Consider the following 18,518-nt stretch of genomic DNA (forward strand, 5'->3'; position numbering starts at 1 on the left):
TTATGAGGCAAGCGAAGAGATTATAGAAGGACCAACCGCAAAACTGGTTAGACTCCTGAGGGGGCACTGCCACTTAAGAAAGCACATGCACCGGATAGGAGTACCGACAGAAGAAACGCTGCAGATACTACCAGGAAGAGGAGGAGACCGCAGAACACATTTTATGTTTCGGTGAAGATGTCTATGTAGGTTCAGGTTCTTACAACTAGGACAAGAAAAACCACAAGCAAGTTCCTACACCAAGGAACCGCTGGCAAAGCTGTGGAGGCTGGTTAATAGCCTGAAGCTGGCCAGTGAGTTATAAATAACAGAGGAGCACAATAGATCTATTTAGGTCGAGGAGCAGTAGGCCTTGTGGCCGCCTCTCTTATCCCTATTCATACCTTATCCATTTGTAAGATTCCTCACTTTAAACCTCAATTTTTTAAGTGCAACTTCCATAGCGCTTATAGCGTTTTGAAGTTTTTTGCAAATTTAAAATTGCTTATTGCTCATACAAATATTTTTTCTAACCCAGAAACATACCAGTTTTGTGCATTTTTCTATGACGCTTCAATTTTTATATAAAACATTACATAATTACAATAGGATTTTGGGGTTGTTTAACCCCGCCACTAGGAAGATCGAGCACTCTCGGGAAGCGAAAGTGACCAGACTTCTATATTTATATAGGGTGTTGTGATTATATTAATTTTGGAATAAAAATAATTTATTAGCGTGAAAGGAAGGGTTTGCTTAACCCCGCCCCGAGGAATATGGAGTACTTTGGGAGAGTGATTGTGACATGCATTGTACGTTTTATTCTCTAGTTGTTGACATCCTGAGGTACAAATGAGAGGCTACCATTTTGGGATATCGATTAAGTTTTCATATAAAAGCAGTCAGTAACCAGATCAAGAAGCTCAAATGGCTGCAGGTTGAAAAACATATAAAAACGCAGAGGGGGGCCGGCGATGACCTCAGCTGTTTGTCGACCTCTAACTTCCTCATTGTTATTACAACAGGATTATTGTTCCTTGTTAAAATTGGATTAAAATTAGAACTTTTGTTCTTTCTTATTGATAAGTGATGCAATTCGAGAATAATAGTACATTTCGATAATGGTGAGAGTTTTCCTTTCATTTAACCAGCTGGAAAACGATTAATTGTTCGATGAGTAAGTCGTGATGAGTAGGAGTGATTGTGTTTTATCAACTGCTAAAATTTGCAATTATTATCGACTTAATGCTTTTTTTAAATGATAAAAAGGACAAAAGAGTTTTTCTTCGCACCCCATATCCTGTTTAAAAGAATGTTTTATAAACCGAACATAAGAGAGAAAAAGTTTAAATATCAGACAGTGACTCCGTAGGAAAATATCTCAAAGATAAGCAGAAAAAATGGATCGTGCGATAACAATTTGAACCCAAACAAAGATGGAAGAAAACTAACTCGAAAACAATGGCCTTGCATTAATATTTAATCAAATAGCGGGGAAACAATGGTCAATCTAGTGCAAACCGTGGCTGGTTTGTTTTAATTGTATAACACTGGCCTCAAAACTTAAGCAGGATGGTTCATTTGGTTCGATGCACTCGACAGATTCTGCTGTATTAGATTTAAACTGTTACGCAATATGATATTATACGAAGGAAACATTAAACCAGATGGAGTCGAGAAAGGAACGTCTAAGAATGACGTCCACAAGTATTTTCAACTTGTTCAAAATGTCACAAATTTTTAATTCAAACAATGGTAAAATAAGCAAGATTGGATATGTAAAAAAAACCTAATTTCATACTTTGTTAACCTTTTCTTTAAATATTAAGTCACAATGTCCAAACCTTTAGCAAGGAAATCAAATAAATCAAACAGCAATTGAAAATTTTAAAACGGCAATTCCACTGACTGGAAAGAAATTAAAATCTTTCAAAGACCGTTTGCTTTACATTAAGATTATTGTCAAAATAAAAATAATGAAAAATTCCAAGTCAAGGCAAACTAAGAATAGAGAGAGTAAAGATGAGCGTACTTCCTCAAAATTGCAGTATGCTGGAAAATATCCTAAGAAAACTTCAGAAAACATTTTTTTAAATCGATTTTCATTTTAATCTTGCAATAATTGATTAAATAACCCATCAAAAATAAATTAATGTGGTAAGGACATTTTTTTAAAATAAGGAGGGAGATTTCATATAGATTTGCTCTGTTTATTGTTGATTGGACAACCCATCAAGAATAAATTAATTGTGTTAAAGACAGTGTTTTTTTAATAAGGCAACAGATTTAATTCAGATTTGTTCTTTTTTTTATCTTAGAAGTCCTTTTGATTGGGCAACCCATTAAGAATAAATTAATGAGGTTAAAGACTCTTTTTTTTAACTAGGAGACAGATTTTATTCAGATTTACTCTGTTTTTAATTTGATTTTCATCTCTGCAGTCCTTTTGATTGGACAACCCATCAAGAATAAATTAATTGTGTTAAAGTGTTTTTTTTTTTTTTAACTAGGAGACAGATTTCATTCAGATTTGCTCTTTTTTTCATCTTAGCAGTCCTTTTGATTCGACAACCCATCAAGAATAAATTAATGTGGTTAAAGATTTTTTTTTAAATAAGGGACAGTTTTCATTCAGATTTGCTCTTTTTTTTCATCTTAGCAGTCCTTTTGATTCGACAACCAATCACGAATAAATTAATGTGGTTAAAGATTTTTTTTTAAATAAGGGAGTTTTCATTCAGATTTGCTCTTTTTTTCATCTTAGCAGTCCTTTTGATTCGACAACCCATCACGAATAAATTAATGTGGTTAAAGATTTTTTTTTTAAATAAGGGACAGTTTTCATTCAGATTTGCTCTTTTTTTCATCTTAGCAGTCCTTTTGATTCGACAACCCGTCAAGAATAAATTAATGTGGTTAAAGACATGTTTTTTTTAATAAGAAGACAGATTTCATTCAGATTTTTTTAAAATCTTAGCAGTCCCTTTGATTCGATAACCCACCAAGAATAAATTAATGTGGTTAAAGAATTTTTTTTTACTTAGGAGCCAGATTTCATTCAAGTTTGTTCTTTTTTGAAAATAGACATGATAGTCAAAAAATACAATAAACGATAACGGTGCTAGGTACAAAAAATGGCCGTACTTTAGATAATCAGCCAAAGGATAATGAAAATCTAGAATCCCAGGTATTTTATCACTAAAAATAAACCTATGTGACCTTTCGCACCCCTTAGTCAACGATGAAAGATCACACTATCTCATAGCCCTACTAAACCTGCTTAGAAATAGTAGATAAAACTAATGCCTAGAAGCGGAACCATCTCATTCCGATATCAAATGGATATCAAATCTTCATACCTAAAAAATAAATAAGAAGCAGATTTACAGCTGCGGGCTCAAACTAAGATGTTGAAATGATAGCGGGTGGAAATTTCAGATGACATTAGATATAAGTAAAAATCAATATTGTTGGAAGAGGTCCGGGGAAAGTGAAGTTCTTTCCAACTAGGTCTCTATTTCTTAGGGGATCGATGAAAGAGCAATTTCATTTATATAAATTTGATTAAACAATCATCTCACTCATTAACCATCGTAATAATAATCGAGTAATAAACAATTTACGACTTAACTGTACAATGCATAATACATACATTACAATATTATTGTTCAAATTGACAAATATTTTATTTTAATAAGTTGAAATATTTATAACAGAAGTGATTTTTTTTTAACTACACAGGGTGTCCCGTGAACAGACGTCAATACTACAGGCTATCCAAAATTGTATTAAAAATTCTCTATTGTCCAAAGCCTGATTCTTACATGTATTCGAGATATTTAATTTTTCAAGTCACTTCAACCTGCATCCCATATCTCATAAGATCTTAATCCTACTGTAAATTTAATTACACCAAAGGAAAAAGCATTGAAAACCCTATTCCATTCATTTTTTATTGTAACTTTTATTGTAACGCAAACAAAATATAAAATTGCTTAGAATATAAACGTCTACGAGTTTAAGTCCTTGCCTAAAGTTCAAGTAAAATTTACGCGGTTCTGTAAACACTGACATTTATGGCACTTACTGAAAAGTTGTCTCTACAAACTAGTAAACACATGAACCTAATTTCTCAAAGGTCAGTTATTGCCAATGTAAAATTAACATTTAATTGCTAAACATGTGATTTTTTTATTACAAAATTAGTTATTAAGATTTTGAAGCTTCCATTAAAAAATAATGAGTAATAAAAACAAACGAAAAAGATTCGTTGATACAAAACTCGACATAAAAAACAAAAAGCTTAACAATTGTAAAATACGTCAGGAAACGATGTCAGGCTTGCATTCTTCAAAAAGGTGGACTTTTTGAAAATTTAATTAAATTTTGTGAAGCTTGTTGTTTCTTCTCATGTTCAACTTTGAATCAAAGAGTGCATTTTTGTTTTCGTCAGGGAACGATGCCATGTGCATTCTTCATGAAGGTGGACATTTTGAAAATTTAATTAAATTTTTTGATCCTTGTTTTTTCTTCAATTTTGCACCTGAGGCTTTTTTGTTTAATTTGTATCACTTTTTATTTTTTACCATATTTTACATTAGTACCTCCATGCGTGGTGAAAAGGATCTAACACTCTCTCAATCACAAACCTTCAATCCTAGCCTAATGTACGGGTTTCAGAGTACTCGATATTCCGCTTAAAACCCGACCTCATTCACGCTAATAAATACATTCATACTTTATGTACTATTAAAATTTACATTTGCACAATTAGTCTAAAACACTAATCTAGAATGGTCGGCGTATGGTGTACTATTCCACCACAGACCACTCACGCATACACTACTATTACACTAATAAATACATTCACTCAAGCCACTCATTCTATATTTACAGTTAAGAATGCGGAGCCACTGGCGCATTTAATATTACGACAGTGCCTCCGCCAATTTACTCTAGAAGAAAGACTTAGCCTAGTACAACCTAAATCGGTGGATCTGTGGAGTACGCGATATTCCTGCACTACCCACCCATTCACATTCACTTTCGCGCCAATAAATACATTCATTCTACACAAACACACAAAGAGAAAACTAACCTAGTTCGGGGTCTGTGGGATACTCGTTATTTTTTGTCTTATGTCCCATTTTGTACAAGAGAGTATTTTTCGTTTATTTTCGATTACTTTATTTACTTATTTATAAAAGTCTCAAAGTCTTAATTACTCATTTCTTTTTTTAAACTAAAACTTTGTAACTAAAAAAATCAAATTTTTAGCAATTAAACGTGAATTTTACATTTGTGGTAACTAACCTTCGAGAAATTAAGCTCACGTGTTTAAAGTTTATTATTTAATAGAGACAACGGTTTTTGTAAGTGTCAATCGGCCAGTATTTACAGAACCAACCCCGCCAAGATAGATATATAGATAAGAAACTTTTATTTACAACAAAAGAAAAAAGACTACTACAAAAAAAAAGTATAAGTATACACAAGTATGGAGTAAAACCGTCTGCCGGAGGTTGTTCCTGTTATCATAAAAGCAACATGGAAATTAAAAAATATGTAAAGAAAATAAACAAAAAATGATTAATTTTTTTCAGAACTAAGAAAATCTTTCTTAAACTTTAGACAATAACTTTGGAAACTGGTAAATGTTTATGTTCTTAGTGATTATGTATTTTGTTTGCTTAAGTTTAAAATAAAAAAACAATATTTAAAATAAACAAACAAACAAAATAAAAATGAATATCGTATGGGTTCTAATGCTCTTTTCATTGGTATAATCAAATTTACGCTAACATAACATTTACGCTAAATATTTTATGAGATACGGATCTTTAAGGAATAAAATTGTGAAAGGTTGAATAAATTTGAAAAATGAAATTATCTCGGATACAGTTAAAAATCAGTCTTTGGACTTCCTAGTCCAATTTGACGAAAACAAGTCAAAATATATATATGTGTCAAATAAGTCCGGCAGATATATCGACTTTTGCACATTTAAGTTTGCCCTATAAACAATGTTATTAAAATTAATTGTATCATGATTTCTATGAAAGCGAACAATTTGACATTTATTAATTTTACAGTACGTATTTTATCACGCCAATCGAATAAATTTTTTCAAGCCACATTGAATAATCACAGTTCATTGATGACAGCTTTATAGATTTTCGGATCGTCTGCATGAAGTTTAAATATACATAGAGAAATCATTTGGCAACAGAACAGAAATTTTTATTTACAAATATATAATTTAATATATAAATACATTGGTTTAGTGGTTGTTAAGTTATAAATAAATTATTGTCACGATATAATATTTCTATTAGAGGAAAATATTAAATTAAAAACCCCAGCCATCGTGGCCTAACAATAATTGCCTATAGGGGGCGTCGGTGGCCGCAACGGTTTAGGCGTTGACACGGCGTTCATCACTGTAAGGTAAAGGTCCCGGGTTCGAATCCAGCGGCCCTGCATAAAAACCCGACATACTTACAAATGGGCTTTTTTTCAAAAACACCGGCTCCCCGAGGGTTGATATAACCTCTGTTGTTGCGACCCTCGTTAAAAAATAAAAAAATTAAAAAAAACTGCCTGTTTGGAAGCAGATTGTACTGGTACTAGCTAAGCATTGATCAAAACATTTAATGGTTACATCTCTGATGTATTCCAGCAACATTAACATTTTTGTCGCATTGTGCAGTACCCTAGTGAGTGTATATCGGGGCAAGTCTGTCGCAACCCTCATAAACTGGTACGCAGATAGCAGTTTTACCCTTGTTCACTTTATCGTTAATGTGGGGTGTAAAGGTGAGTTTATAGTCCAATATCACCCCAATATAATTGACCGACTCAGACCACGAGTTATACCTTCCATTTGTATATTTTTATACAACAAAGGTCTACACTTGCTGAAAACGATTGCCGTTTTATTATGATCAATTTTAATTTTACAACGGTTGCTGAAACTTCCAGTGCATTGCGTTGTCTCACCTGTTCGATATTGTATCTATCCTCCTAGAGGAAGGAAGGGTAGAGAGGGATATTGTCGGCGTAAAGAGCCGTTTTTACGTTCTTAAGGCGAGACATTTTGTTGTAACGTACAACAGGATGGGCCCAAGGATAGAGCCTTGAGGAACACCAGCAACAATGGCCCTCGGTTGGGAAAGGGTTGAGCGAAAGGAAACACGGAATTGTCTGGATAACAGATAGAATTGGATTACTTTTATTATGTAGGGTGGGAAGGTGTATTCCAGCTGACTACCATTATGCCAAACAGCGTCAAAGGCCTTTTGAATGTCTATCAAAACCACGCCAGTCTGCTTTCTTACATTAAAGCGTTATGTCATCTAATATTCGGGCTAAGTGGGTTGTGATAGATAGTTCTGTACTGAACCCAAACTGCTCCGGCATAACGATGCTGTTTTCATGCAGGAAGGCAGTTATGGAGGTGAGCAAAACACGCACTAATATCGTCGTTGAAGAAAACGTTGAAGATTAAGAGGTGAGAGATGGCCAACAAAATATTCCACCAAATTAATCAATTAAAGGTCTTTTGGTACTGAAAGTCAATAAGAACGACATTGTCTACAAGAATTGTATCCTATGAAGGGATTGTCAAAAATCAACCATTGGATACTGAACATCACCCGCATTTCTCGAAGCGGCAAGTTTCTTAAATTCGAAATATTTCGACGGCTAGATCAATCGCTTGCACTGCCGATTGCAATGTTTGTGATACTGTAAAAGCTTTCGCAACGTATTTCCCCGTTTGGTAATCGAAGGCGGCCGCAACGACGGAAATTATACGCGGTTTTTTACGCGGTGGGACTCTATCCCGGAAATGGGCAAAATACCAAAAAGATCTTTTGCGCATGATCTTGTTAATCTAAAACGGACACTTTTCCAACTATTCGACCTCAAATAACTCTAAAAGAATTAGTACAGATTTTTTTTTCACAGTTGGGATATGACTATTTACATAATCGGACGAGATAAGACAAAATGTCAACAGCTAGTAAACACTGTATTTTTAAATCGTATCATAACAATTGTAGTACGATTCATGACGAAAATGCAATAATTTCTTAGTGATATTTCTAACGTGTCCTGACGAACCGTGAATCAAATTAAACCGATGAGTAAAACTGAAGGTGACGACATACCGAAACGCTTCTGACAGACCAAAACAGCTAGGATATGCAGAGCAGACCGAATGACCGGAACGACCGAACCACATTTTCTTTGTTTATTCTCGCCTATTGTTAGGTTAATTTTCGAAGCTAATTCCCATATTCGACGCTAATAAAACCCACCCATCAATTTGGTTTCCGAGCCATTGTACATACTGTCCAATATTTTTATTTGTTTTTATTTTGTTTATTTGGACTTTATACATATTAGTACATATTACAAATGTTATCACTGTATGTTGTATACACACAGTCACAGCACTAACACTAATAAGAGCGATGCACCCGCAGCCATCAGAAGCAAACCAATGCTGGCACTAGTGTGAGGGATTAACGGGCAGAGATTTCGAGACCATCGTCGATTAAGGTGACATGGCGGGTTCTCGGGATGTGAATGTTTAGAGAGGTCTTTAGCAGTATGGTTAGGATGGATCGAGAGGTTGGTGTGGAACTTTTGAAATCGGGAATGAATCTGTTGACGAAAGGAATGTTGACGTCGTTGTGGATAGTGAGGTTAGTGACGCAGTAGGGAGCTTTTACGATTTGGCCGAGGACTTTTAATTAGGATTGGATGCGCTGGATGTAGAATGTCTTGGCATAGCCCATAGTTCCACTCCGTCGCAGTTTTGTATAAGGTTAGTTTAGTTTTGACTGTCAGGACGAATTTCAGTCCTACAAGTCTTCGTAGCTGTCCAGGTTTTGTGTTTAGTTGTTTTTTTAGATCTTATGGGATTCCATGTCTGTTGTCTAGGTACAGTCCTAGTATTTTATATATATCAGTATTTTATTTTAATGGAGGACTGTATAGCGTTGTATTTTTTTACATTATGTTATTTTTATTGTTTTTATAACTGATATTTTAGGTACTATTAAGAAAAGAAGAATATTTGACTTAATTGGGTCTATGAGATAGCAAGTTAGTTTTGAGGAATTCTTCCCTTCTTAACCTTATCACTGACCTATTTGGGTTCAGAAGTTCTCATTTCACTGTGCAGTAGCACAGTGCTATCGCGCTGTAGATATCATGGCTACCGCTTTTGTGCAAAAGTAATGCTGCTTCGGTGTATTCCTAAATGGGAAGTTAGATCGGGTATGGCACTCCGGGCTACTCTGGAAGCTTACAAGATTCCTCCCTTTTACCTACGGCCTGACCCTAAAATCCTACCTATCCGACAGATACTTTTAAGACAGCCTCTCTTTATCGGCCGACTATCACACCCCTGTACCACAAGCAAGTTTCTTACCATCCATGCTTTACACAGCATACACCGCAGGCATTCCTACCACACCTGAAATGATCCTCACCGCATATGCGTATGACACAGCCATCCTTTATTCTCATACAAATCCTGTCATCTCATGTCACTTTCACCCTTCGGAGAATGGTGCTACCGTCTACTACAATAGTATCCTCCTTCCGATCAGCATGTTAGGCTATACATTGACAAACGACTTATATGGAACCCTCCCCACACACACAGAGTTCAGACATCTTAAAAGATTGCTGGGCAAATGATCCAAACTGTCTCCACAAACAAAGGACTCATATAAACTCCTACTAATGTGAAAGGTTGGAAGGATTACATTATTTAGATGTTAGAAGGTGTGGCGGTGTCCTCAGTTTTAAGCCGTATGTCCAAATCAGTTTCAGTAGTGCTCATAAAGGTTTAGTTTTTTTATATGTGACGTTCTTGATAATAATTTGTCCAGTTTTCCGAAGCGTTCTTGGCTTTTAGTACGTGCATGTCAATTCGAGGTTAGACGAAAGTGGGCATAAACCCAATCATACACAGTTAGTTTTTGGGATACGAGTATTATTGAGGAATATTGTATGATGGGTTTTATTTTGGAGGGTAAAAATAACATGGGCGGCATTTGCTTATATTTATCAAAAGGCGCCAGAATTTACTCCATTCGGCTATTCGCAACACGTGTGCCTGGAGCTCTTCCATGGGTATGTGATTCATATCGAAGCACCTGTTGTGTTGAGGGCGAAAACCGAACTGGTGATCTGGGAAAAAAGGTTGAATGTGTAGGGATCAATCTTTGAGATGGATTTTCCTATTTATTTTTGATTAGAGAGGAAGTAGGCTGATTGGACTGTAAAAAGACGCGTAATGGATGGGTTAGCCGGGTTCTGGGAAAAGAGTGCTGTTGAACTATTTCCAAAGCAAAGAAAAGAGTGGTGCGGCATATCGTAGAAATATGTGAGTAATGGCTTTTTTTGTGGAATACGCGGACGATTAGGGACGTGATGAGGTCAAAGCCAGGAGCCTTGTAATTCAGCATCCATTCACGATAAATTTTACCTTTCAAGTCGTAATTGCTTTGTGTGGAAAGGACATGGGTAGGGGGATGTGAGGTATTCCTGGATTTCATTTTTGTTAAAAGTATTATTGGGGGTCGGGATTCGAGGTGTATGTACGATGGAAAAAACAAAATAATGACCTTTCTTCACTGTGATTAAACTAATTTTTTGCTCAATACTCGAACAAGTTCAAGATTTGTGTTGAATGTTAAGCCAATGGAATATTGAGAGAATTTCTCTTGGGGACTGCGGGAGGATGAACCGGTCATTCCCGATTAGGGGGATGTGAGGTATTCCTGGATTTCATTTTTGTTAAAAGTATTATTGGGGGTCGGGATTCGAGGTGTATGTACGATGGAAAAAACAAAATAATGACCTTTCTTCACTGTGATTAAACTAATTTTTTGCTCAATACTCGAACAAGTTCAAGATTTGTGTTGAATGTTAAGCCAATGGAATATTGTGAGAATTTCTCTTGGTGACTGCGGGAGGATGAACCAGTCATTCCCGATTATTTTGGCCTGTTTATCATCGCAGTTTTGGTCTGTCAGTGACTGTATTGTTTAATCGAGTCCCTTTTATTATAATAAGGAACAGCTCCCAATAGATCCGTCGAAAACGCTGACAGGGATGATGATGAGGAGGAGGATGTGGTTTTCCTCTCTCCAGGCACTGCAGCCTTCTGGCCTGCATTGGACCTTCCTACTTCCTTAGTTCAGTGCAATCGACACGATCCTTCTTCAAAGATCATTGACTGTCGTTACTGCAATTCCATTCCCTGGGTTTTTTTTGTATCCCAGGTTGTCTCCATTGTTCCAGTTTCTTCGCATTCGAAGGTGATATGGGTAGCTGTTTTTTCCTCTTCATTGCATAATCTATAAATGGGATATCATTGAATAGGCCCATGTTGTGCTTTCTCAGATGCAAGTGACCGGTAAATTGTCCTGTCACTCTTCGGAAATTAGCCCTTCCTAACTGTACAACCGAGTTTGCCAGTCTTGGTGAGGGTTGTTTTAGTTTACTGTGTCTAGCGACCCCTATAGAGGTTATCCATTTCTCCTTTTGTCTTTTTTTGTTCAATTCTGTGATGGAGGATTCTTTGTTTGTTTTTCTTATCCCAAGAATCTGGACCTATGGGCTTGCAGATCCTTCTCTCGCCAGCGTCAAAATTCCTTTGTGTCCTGGTTTTGGATGCATTCAATTACAAGTTTTGATGTGATTTGTTTACATGCTGACACTTTAATAGCTGCTTAAAACCAGCACCGAAGCCGGGAAAAAAAACTTTCCACCTTTTACAAACATATAAAAGTGCACAGAGCCAAACTACAAAACGAACTTAAGATAGAATTATTATCTTCAAAAATGACGAATGCACAATATCTGGCAGGAACAATGTCAATCAATTTAACGGCTTTAGTAATCCGGAAATAAATGAGATGATGAAACGATTGTTAATCTCTGAAATGAGGTCATTTTCTTAGCTTGTAAGAACACCGGAACGTAAAACTAAATTAAAATTCCACTTCTGTCTAATGTAAATGTTAAACAATTTTTTCTTTCTTAAAGGGTTTAGTATATACCTTCTTAAAAAATGCTCCAATTTAGAACAGATTTATTTATTTTATCATCTGAGTTGTAACACATTAACAACTTACTAAAAAATCGCCAAAAGTCAAAAGACATCAATAATTATTTACGAAGGTCAATAGTTTGAATGTATACTACACAAAAAATATTTCTGTCTTTAATAAAGAGGAAAAAGATCCTTTGATGGCAACCGCAGAAGCATGAACAGCAGCAAGAGAGGAGAATATTTTTGGACCATAAACCGCTGAGCGGAACATCACGGCACCAACATAAATATTTCCTAAAAGACTTGACGAAAAAAATCAAAGTGTAAAATTTAAGTTTTTGAAGAACACCTTCGGTCCATAAACAGTTTCAAATAATTAGTTCTTTTGATATTAAAACATGCGAACTTATCAGCAAGATTCAAAAAGGTACACTCAATATCCAAATAAAAAAACTGCTTTTGAAAGCTTAACAATTTAGTACATGAAATTGAATACGGTAGTAATAAGTAATCTAAAAGAAGTTTGCCTTATACAACTGTTAAACACATTTATAATACAATCAGCAATAATTCTATGACAAAGAATAATGTATAGTAACCACAAACTTATTTTTATATAAACCAAATTAACCGAGATCAAAAATTCATTAGTTTTTATTTATTTTTAATTAATTTAATGATTTGGCAGAAAATTGATCAAAACACCAGAATACCATTTATTGATAGAATGAATTTAACTAAAAATTTATTTCATGGACTTGCTCATAAAATGTAACTAACAATTTATTACATGGTTGTGTTCATAAAATTTAACTGACAATTTATTCCATAGTTTTGCTCATAAAATTACACCATTTTCGTCAAGTAGCGTCAGAACAGGATACTCTTTTTTTTGTATTTTATTCAAACATTTATAAGTAATTTTGTCGTTATATTAATTACAACATTCTTATTTTAATGTAGGTTGATGGTGTGGCTATGGGAGGCGTTTTGTCCTCCAATTTTACAGATATCCTAACGAATGATTTGATTTTGGGTTTTAAATCAAGTCGCTTATAATATTAAGCTCATTTGTATGTTAATGACGTGTTTCTGACTTTTCGGAAGAATAATTTAGACAACTTCCTTAACCTTTGTAATAGTTATCATGAGAACATACAATTCACATATGAATTTGAAATTTTAGTCGTGAAGTGATCCGAAGTCCCGCGGGGACAATGATGCATAGGTGGTATACACAAGAAATCAGCTCTGACAGATATTTCAATTATTTATTTTCTCACTTTTTTGGACAAAAACTGCGTTGTGCCAATAATTGATAGAGTTTTGGCACTAAGCAGCACATGCTTCTGGAGTGAAGTTAAAGAGCGAGCTTTCCGAATTTTAAGAAATAACAAGTACCCAAAGACATTGGTTAATGTATAGTACAGATATTTACTGATGATAGATTGTTAGATATTAATTCAATAAAGTAAACAAACGGTGAAAAAACAGATAGAAGTATTTTTCATTTTCACCTTCAAGAGTATAACGTGCGTCCCAGTGATTTCGCTCAGGTTAAAATATTAATATATTAAATATAATATATATTAAAAATTCATAACACCTGTGGATTTGATGCACATTGAACGTTAGTCCAATCAAAAAGTTAGTGTCACGAGCGGGATTCGAACCCACGACCTTCGGCTAAATCGCTACCAATTGAGCTACAATATCTTCATTTCAACCAATACCTTACATAAAGATTAATTAAATGAAAGATGTTATTTGGTCAATCGGACCACGGGTTAGTACATGTTGCAAATTTTTTGATAGTTTCCATCATGATTTTGAGGAACTCCATAATAAAATGATGGGTAGGAAGAAAATTGTCTTTTCAACAATAGGACTGTAGGTGAGAAGAGTGCGACTGAAATCAATAAAAACCTGAAACGCTTTATTTTTATCTTCTTTTTCGAAAAATATCTGAGGCATTAGGATAGCAAAAAATTTGGAAAAAAATGTCTTAACCTACTTTGCTGAGTCGTTCGGTCACAAATTTTGTGTATCACCATCTACGATACCCATAATAATTATTATGTGACCGAATGACGTAGCAAAAGTAGGTTAAAAAATAGCAAGAAACAATTTGAATTTTTTTTCACCCTATAAACCCAGCAGACGAATTTGTGAGAAATAAAAAATAATTTTCTCACAAATTTACCTAACTACCTAACTATACCCATAATAATTATTTTGTTACCGAGCGATTTACCAAGCTTTTAAAAAATTTAAGTTAGAAACGATGTTGATATTGGTTGTTTTTTTTCACTCCAAAAACCCAGAAGACAAATTTGTGAAAAAAACAAAAAATAATTTTCTCACATTTTTACCTAATACACTACTTAAGTATACAAATTTTTAAAAAAAATCATTTTTTCACCAATGTAGCAAAAGTAGGTTAAAATATTTTTTAAGCAAGAAACAGTAGATATTCTTATTTTTCACCCCAAAAAAAAAAAAAAAAATTTTTTTTTTTTGCAAAAGTAGGTTAAAATATTTTTTAAGCAAGAAACAGTAGATATTCTTATTTTTCACCCCAAAAAACCTTGAATACAGATTTTGAAAAAATAAAAAAAATCTTTTTTTCATAAATGTACCTAATATACTTGCAAGTTGCAATAATTATTTTTTGACTGAAAGACGAAGCAAATATAGGTGAAAATATTTTTTAACAAGAAACAAGTTGATATTCGTTTGTTTTTATGTTTTCACCCCCAAAAAAACCCTTAATACAAATTTATTAGAAATATAAAAAATCGTTTCTTCACAACTGTACTTAATGTACTATCTAAGTATACCCATAATAATTATTTGTGACCGAGAGACGTATCAAAAGTAGATTTTTTTTTTTAAGCAAGAAACAAAGTTGACATTATTTTGTTTTACCCCAAAAAACCCTTTAATACGAATTTTTGAAAAAACCAAAAAATTATTTTTTCACATATGTACCTAACAACTTACCATGGATACCCATAATAATTATTCTGTGACCGAGTGACGGAGCAAAAGTAGGTTAAAATATTTTGTAAGAAAGAAACGAAGTTTATATTCTTTTTTTTACCCCATAAAAACCTTGAACACAAATTTGAAAAAAAAAAATAATTTATTTCTCAAATGTATCTAATGTACTTGCAAGTATACGCACAATATTCTTTTTTGACCGAGTGACGAAGCAAAAGTAGGTTAAAAAAAATTTTCCATGAAACAAGTTGATATTCGTTTGTTTTTGTGTTTTCACCCCAAAAAAAAACCTTTAATACAAATTTATGAGAAAATATAAAAAATCATTTTTTCACAGCTGTACTTAATACAACATATAAAAAATCTAATGAAATATCACATCATCAACGCACTATCAGCTTATTTCCATTTGTCTTCAGTGATGTAGAAAAATTTTACAGAAAAACAGATGTTGATTGCAGATGCAATCCATTGATGGGTATTTATTTTTGTGGAGTCATACAATATATATAAAAAATCTAATGAAATATCACATCCTCGATGCACTATGACCATAATTTTAACCGAAAAATGCGTGCGTGTGGGTGGAGAGAAGGGGAGAGAAATGTGAAATTCGGTAAAAAAAAATAAAGTGATAGTGCGTCGAAGATGTGATATTTCATCAGATTTTTTTAATATGTTGTATGACTCTCTAGCAGCATATTTTTGCCGAATTCTCATTTGTCTCTTACATTGATGAAAAAAAGACATGGAACTTTGGTCACACATGCGGCAAGAGTACGTCCTTTATGGTTATTTCATTATATACGTACATTTTGTATGACTTAAATTAAGTTGTTTTCAATGAACCGGATTTCTAGCATTGAAACTCATCATCAAGTTGAAAGAATTACAAACACGACTCGACATGAATTGTAAAGTGGACCCCGCCGAACCGACGTGCCAATGGGAAGCTAGTTTTTGATGCCGCTCAATTTTGAAGGATTCTTCCAATTAATTTATTCTTTAGACCCTAGTATAAATTTTACATTGAAAATAATTAAAGATGGTTGTTGAATTTTGAACATGCGAAAAACGTGAATTATAACGCAACTAAATATTATCCTAATACATACTGTAAGCAAAATAATTTTAAATTAGTAATTAATTTGTATTTCCAATATTATTTAGTTGCATGTTTAAAATAGGTGATAAATTAAAATCTATCATATTATTTATGCATACATAAGAGTCATACAACATATAAAAAAATCTAATGAAATATCACATCCTCGATGCATATTACCTTAATTTTAACAGAAAAAGTATGTGTGCGTGCGTGCACGCGCTTGTGGTGGGGTGTGTGTGTGTGTGTGGGTGTGGGTGTGTGTGGGTGTAGTGTATGAAGGAAAGAGAAATGCGAAATTCGGTTTATAAAATCAGCTGTGCGTCGAGGATGTGATATTTCATTAGATATTTTTTATGTTGTCTGACTCGTATGTATGCATAAATAATATGATAAGATTTTGATTGATTTTCATCAACGGAAGAGACAAATGAAAATTCCGGCTAAAAATGAGCTGGTAGAGAGTCAAACAATGTATAAAAAATTTAATGAAATATCCCATCTTCGACATTCCATTTTTTTTTGTCTCTCTCTCACACTCTCACTCTCATACACACACTCTTTTTTTGTGCATAGATGAAGGCAAATGGAAATTGAGGTAGTCGAGGATGTAATATTTCAAATATTTCATTAGATTTTTTTTATATGTTATATGACTCGACAAAAATAAATACCCATCTTTGGATTAATACCTGTAATCAACATCTGTGCTTTTGTAACAGTTTTATGTAATTAATTACAATTACAATAAATTAATTGGAGTCATCTTTCAAAATTGAGCGGCATCAAAAACCAGCTTCTCATTGGCACTTCGGGTCGGCGGTGGATCGGCGGGGTCCACTATTACAATTCATGTCGAGAGAGTCGTGTTTGTAATTCTTTCAAATTGATGATGAGTTTCAATGCTAAAAATCCGGATCATTGAAAACAACGTACTTTAAGAACTATTATTTGGGAAAATTCATATCCATACACACCCCACCAAACCTCATTTCTATAGGTTATTTCATTCCATTTTTTTTTTTTTTTTTAATTAGGTATGTTGTGCACCAGATCCTATTTCAATTGGTTCGGACCAATTTGTAAAAATGGTAATTAATGTAGGAATTTGGCGTCCTGAAAGCGTGGTCGGGCTGTGAGGAAAATATCACGAAAAGACACGGACAGCTGTGAAAGTTGTCGCTTGTTAAAAATACATGCTACCAGCTGTAAGTAGCGCCAATCGACAATTGACTGCTGCACAGCGAAGTCGGAAACGATTTAATTTTTGATTTTCAAATATAAATTCGAAAGCAATTTCGAATTCTAGCTGGTTTTTTATTATAATTATTATTATTATGAGGGAAATCCGCTGAAAATCGAGTTGAGAAGAGAATTAAAGATGTTAGTCTGTCTCTCTGTCTCTCTTTTTTTTTCTTTTTTGGAATGGAGAAAGTAGACAAAAAATTCATGATACGTTTCATAAATGCAGTGAACGAATGGAGTTTTTCGTTCATCGGTTAATTAAAACCGTTGCACGACTTAAGGGACAAAAAAAGGGAAAAGATTTGTATTTTGTAGGTTCGGGTTGTACACTCGACAGAGGGCCAAATCAATTTCGAAATTATCCCTAGAGAAATGAAAATCAGATTGGAAAGGAAAGGAGGAGGAAGTGAGGGCCTTTTTCACCCGTTTCGTCGGTTCAGCAGAAACTGACCTCGTCCGGAGTCCTAGGGACGTCCAGGAACTGAGGACAATTCCGACGATCGCGTAAACACAATTTAGCCTATAATGCAGTTCTGGATCTACTTACGGATAAACGTCCTTGGCCATCCTTGACGTAACTTGCCGTCGTTCCATCGTAGAAAAAGCAGAATTTCCATCAAAAAAGGATACAGTTTAATAACGTCCGTGTCCATCCTACGTTTTCCAGCGCTTGGAGAAGACATGGTCACGATGAGACGGGGCTCGTACTTTTTCCGTAAAAACACAATCGTATCGATTCCCGTCTCGCGGAACGAAACAGCTCGAAGTGTCGAACAAGGCTATCTGTCCGATCGAAAACAAACCGAAATAACAATTAAAATAAAATCGAGACTCGACAGGAGGGAAAAAGTCATTTCTACACCACTGGACACACGACTAATAATAAAGTCGGCCGAGCCCCGAGAAAATCAAAAAAACTTAACGATTCGACAACGACAGGGTTCGTCAATCCCAACTTTTCAGACGGGCCTTTTCGAATCGGAGTTGAGTACCGACGAGACGATTATCGAACCGATCAGAGCCCCGCCGTCGAGGGTGTTGAAAATTCTTGTGCAAGCTGGCTGACGAGTGTTTATTTACATGTGAAACAGTTGTCCGGACTGGAAT

At 34.5% G+C, this 18,518-nt stretch overlaps 1 protein-coding gene across 1 annotated transcript in view; it reads right to left on the reverse strand.

Moving 5' to 3' along the window:
- LOC106671584 (ubiquitin-conjugating enzyme E2 H) overlaps window positions 1-18,514 on the reverse strand; it is a 33,119-nt gene extending 14,605 nt beyond the window's left edge. Inside the window, exon 1 of the mRNA XM_014402498.1 lies at window positions 18,042-18,514. Coding sequence (XP_014257984.1) covers window positions 18,042-18,094 — 53 coding nt within the window. The 5' untranslated portion in view covers window positions 18,095-18,514. The remainder of the gene's footprint in view (window positions 1-18,041) is intronic.
- Window positions 18,515-18,518: the final 4 nt, after the last annotated feature.

This window comes from Cimex lectularius, unplaced genomic scaffold (assembly GCF_000648675.2).
Source record: "Cimex lectularius strain Harlan isolate CLEC.00 unplaced genomic scaffold, Clec_2.1 scaffold100, whole genome shotgun sequence".
NCBI lineage: Eukaryota > Metazoa > Arthropoda > Insecta > Hemiptera > Cimicidae > Cimex > Cimex lectularius.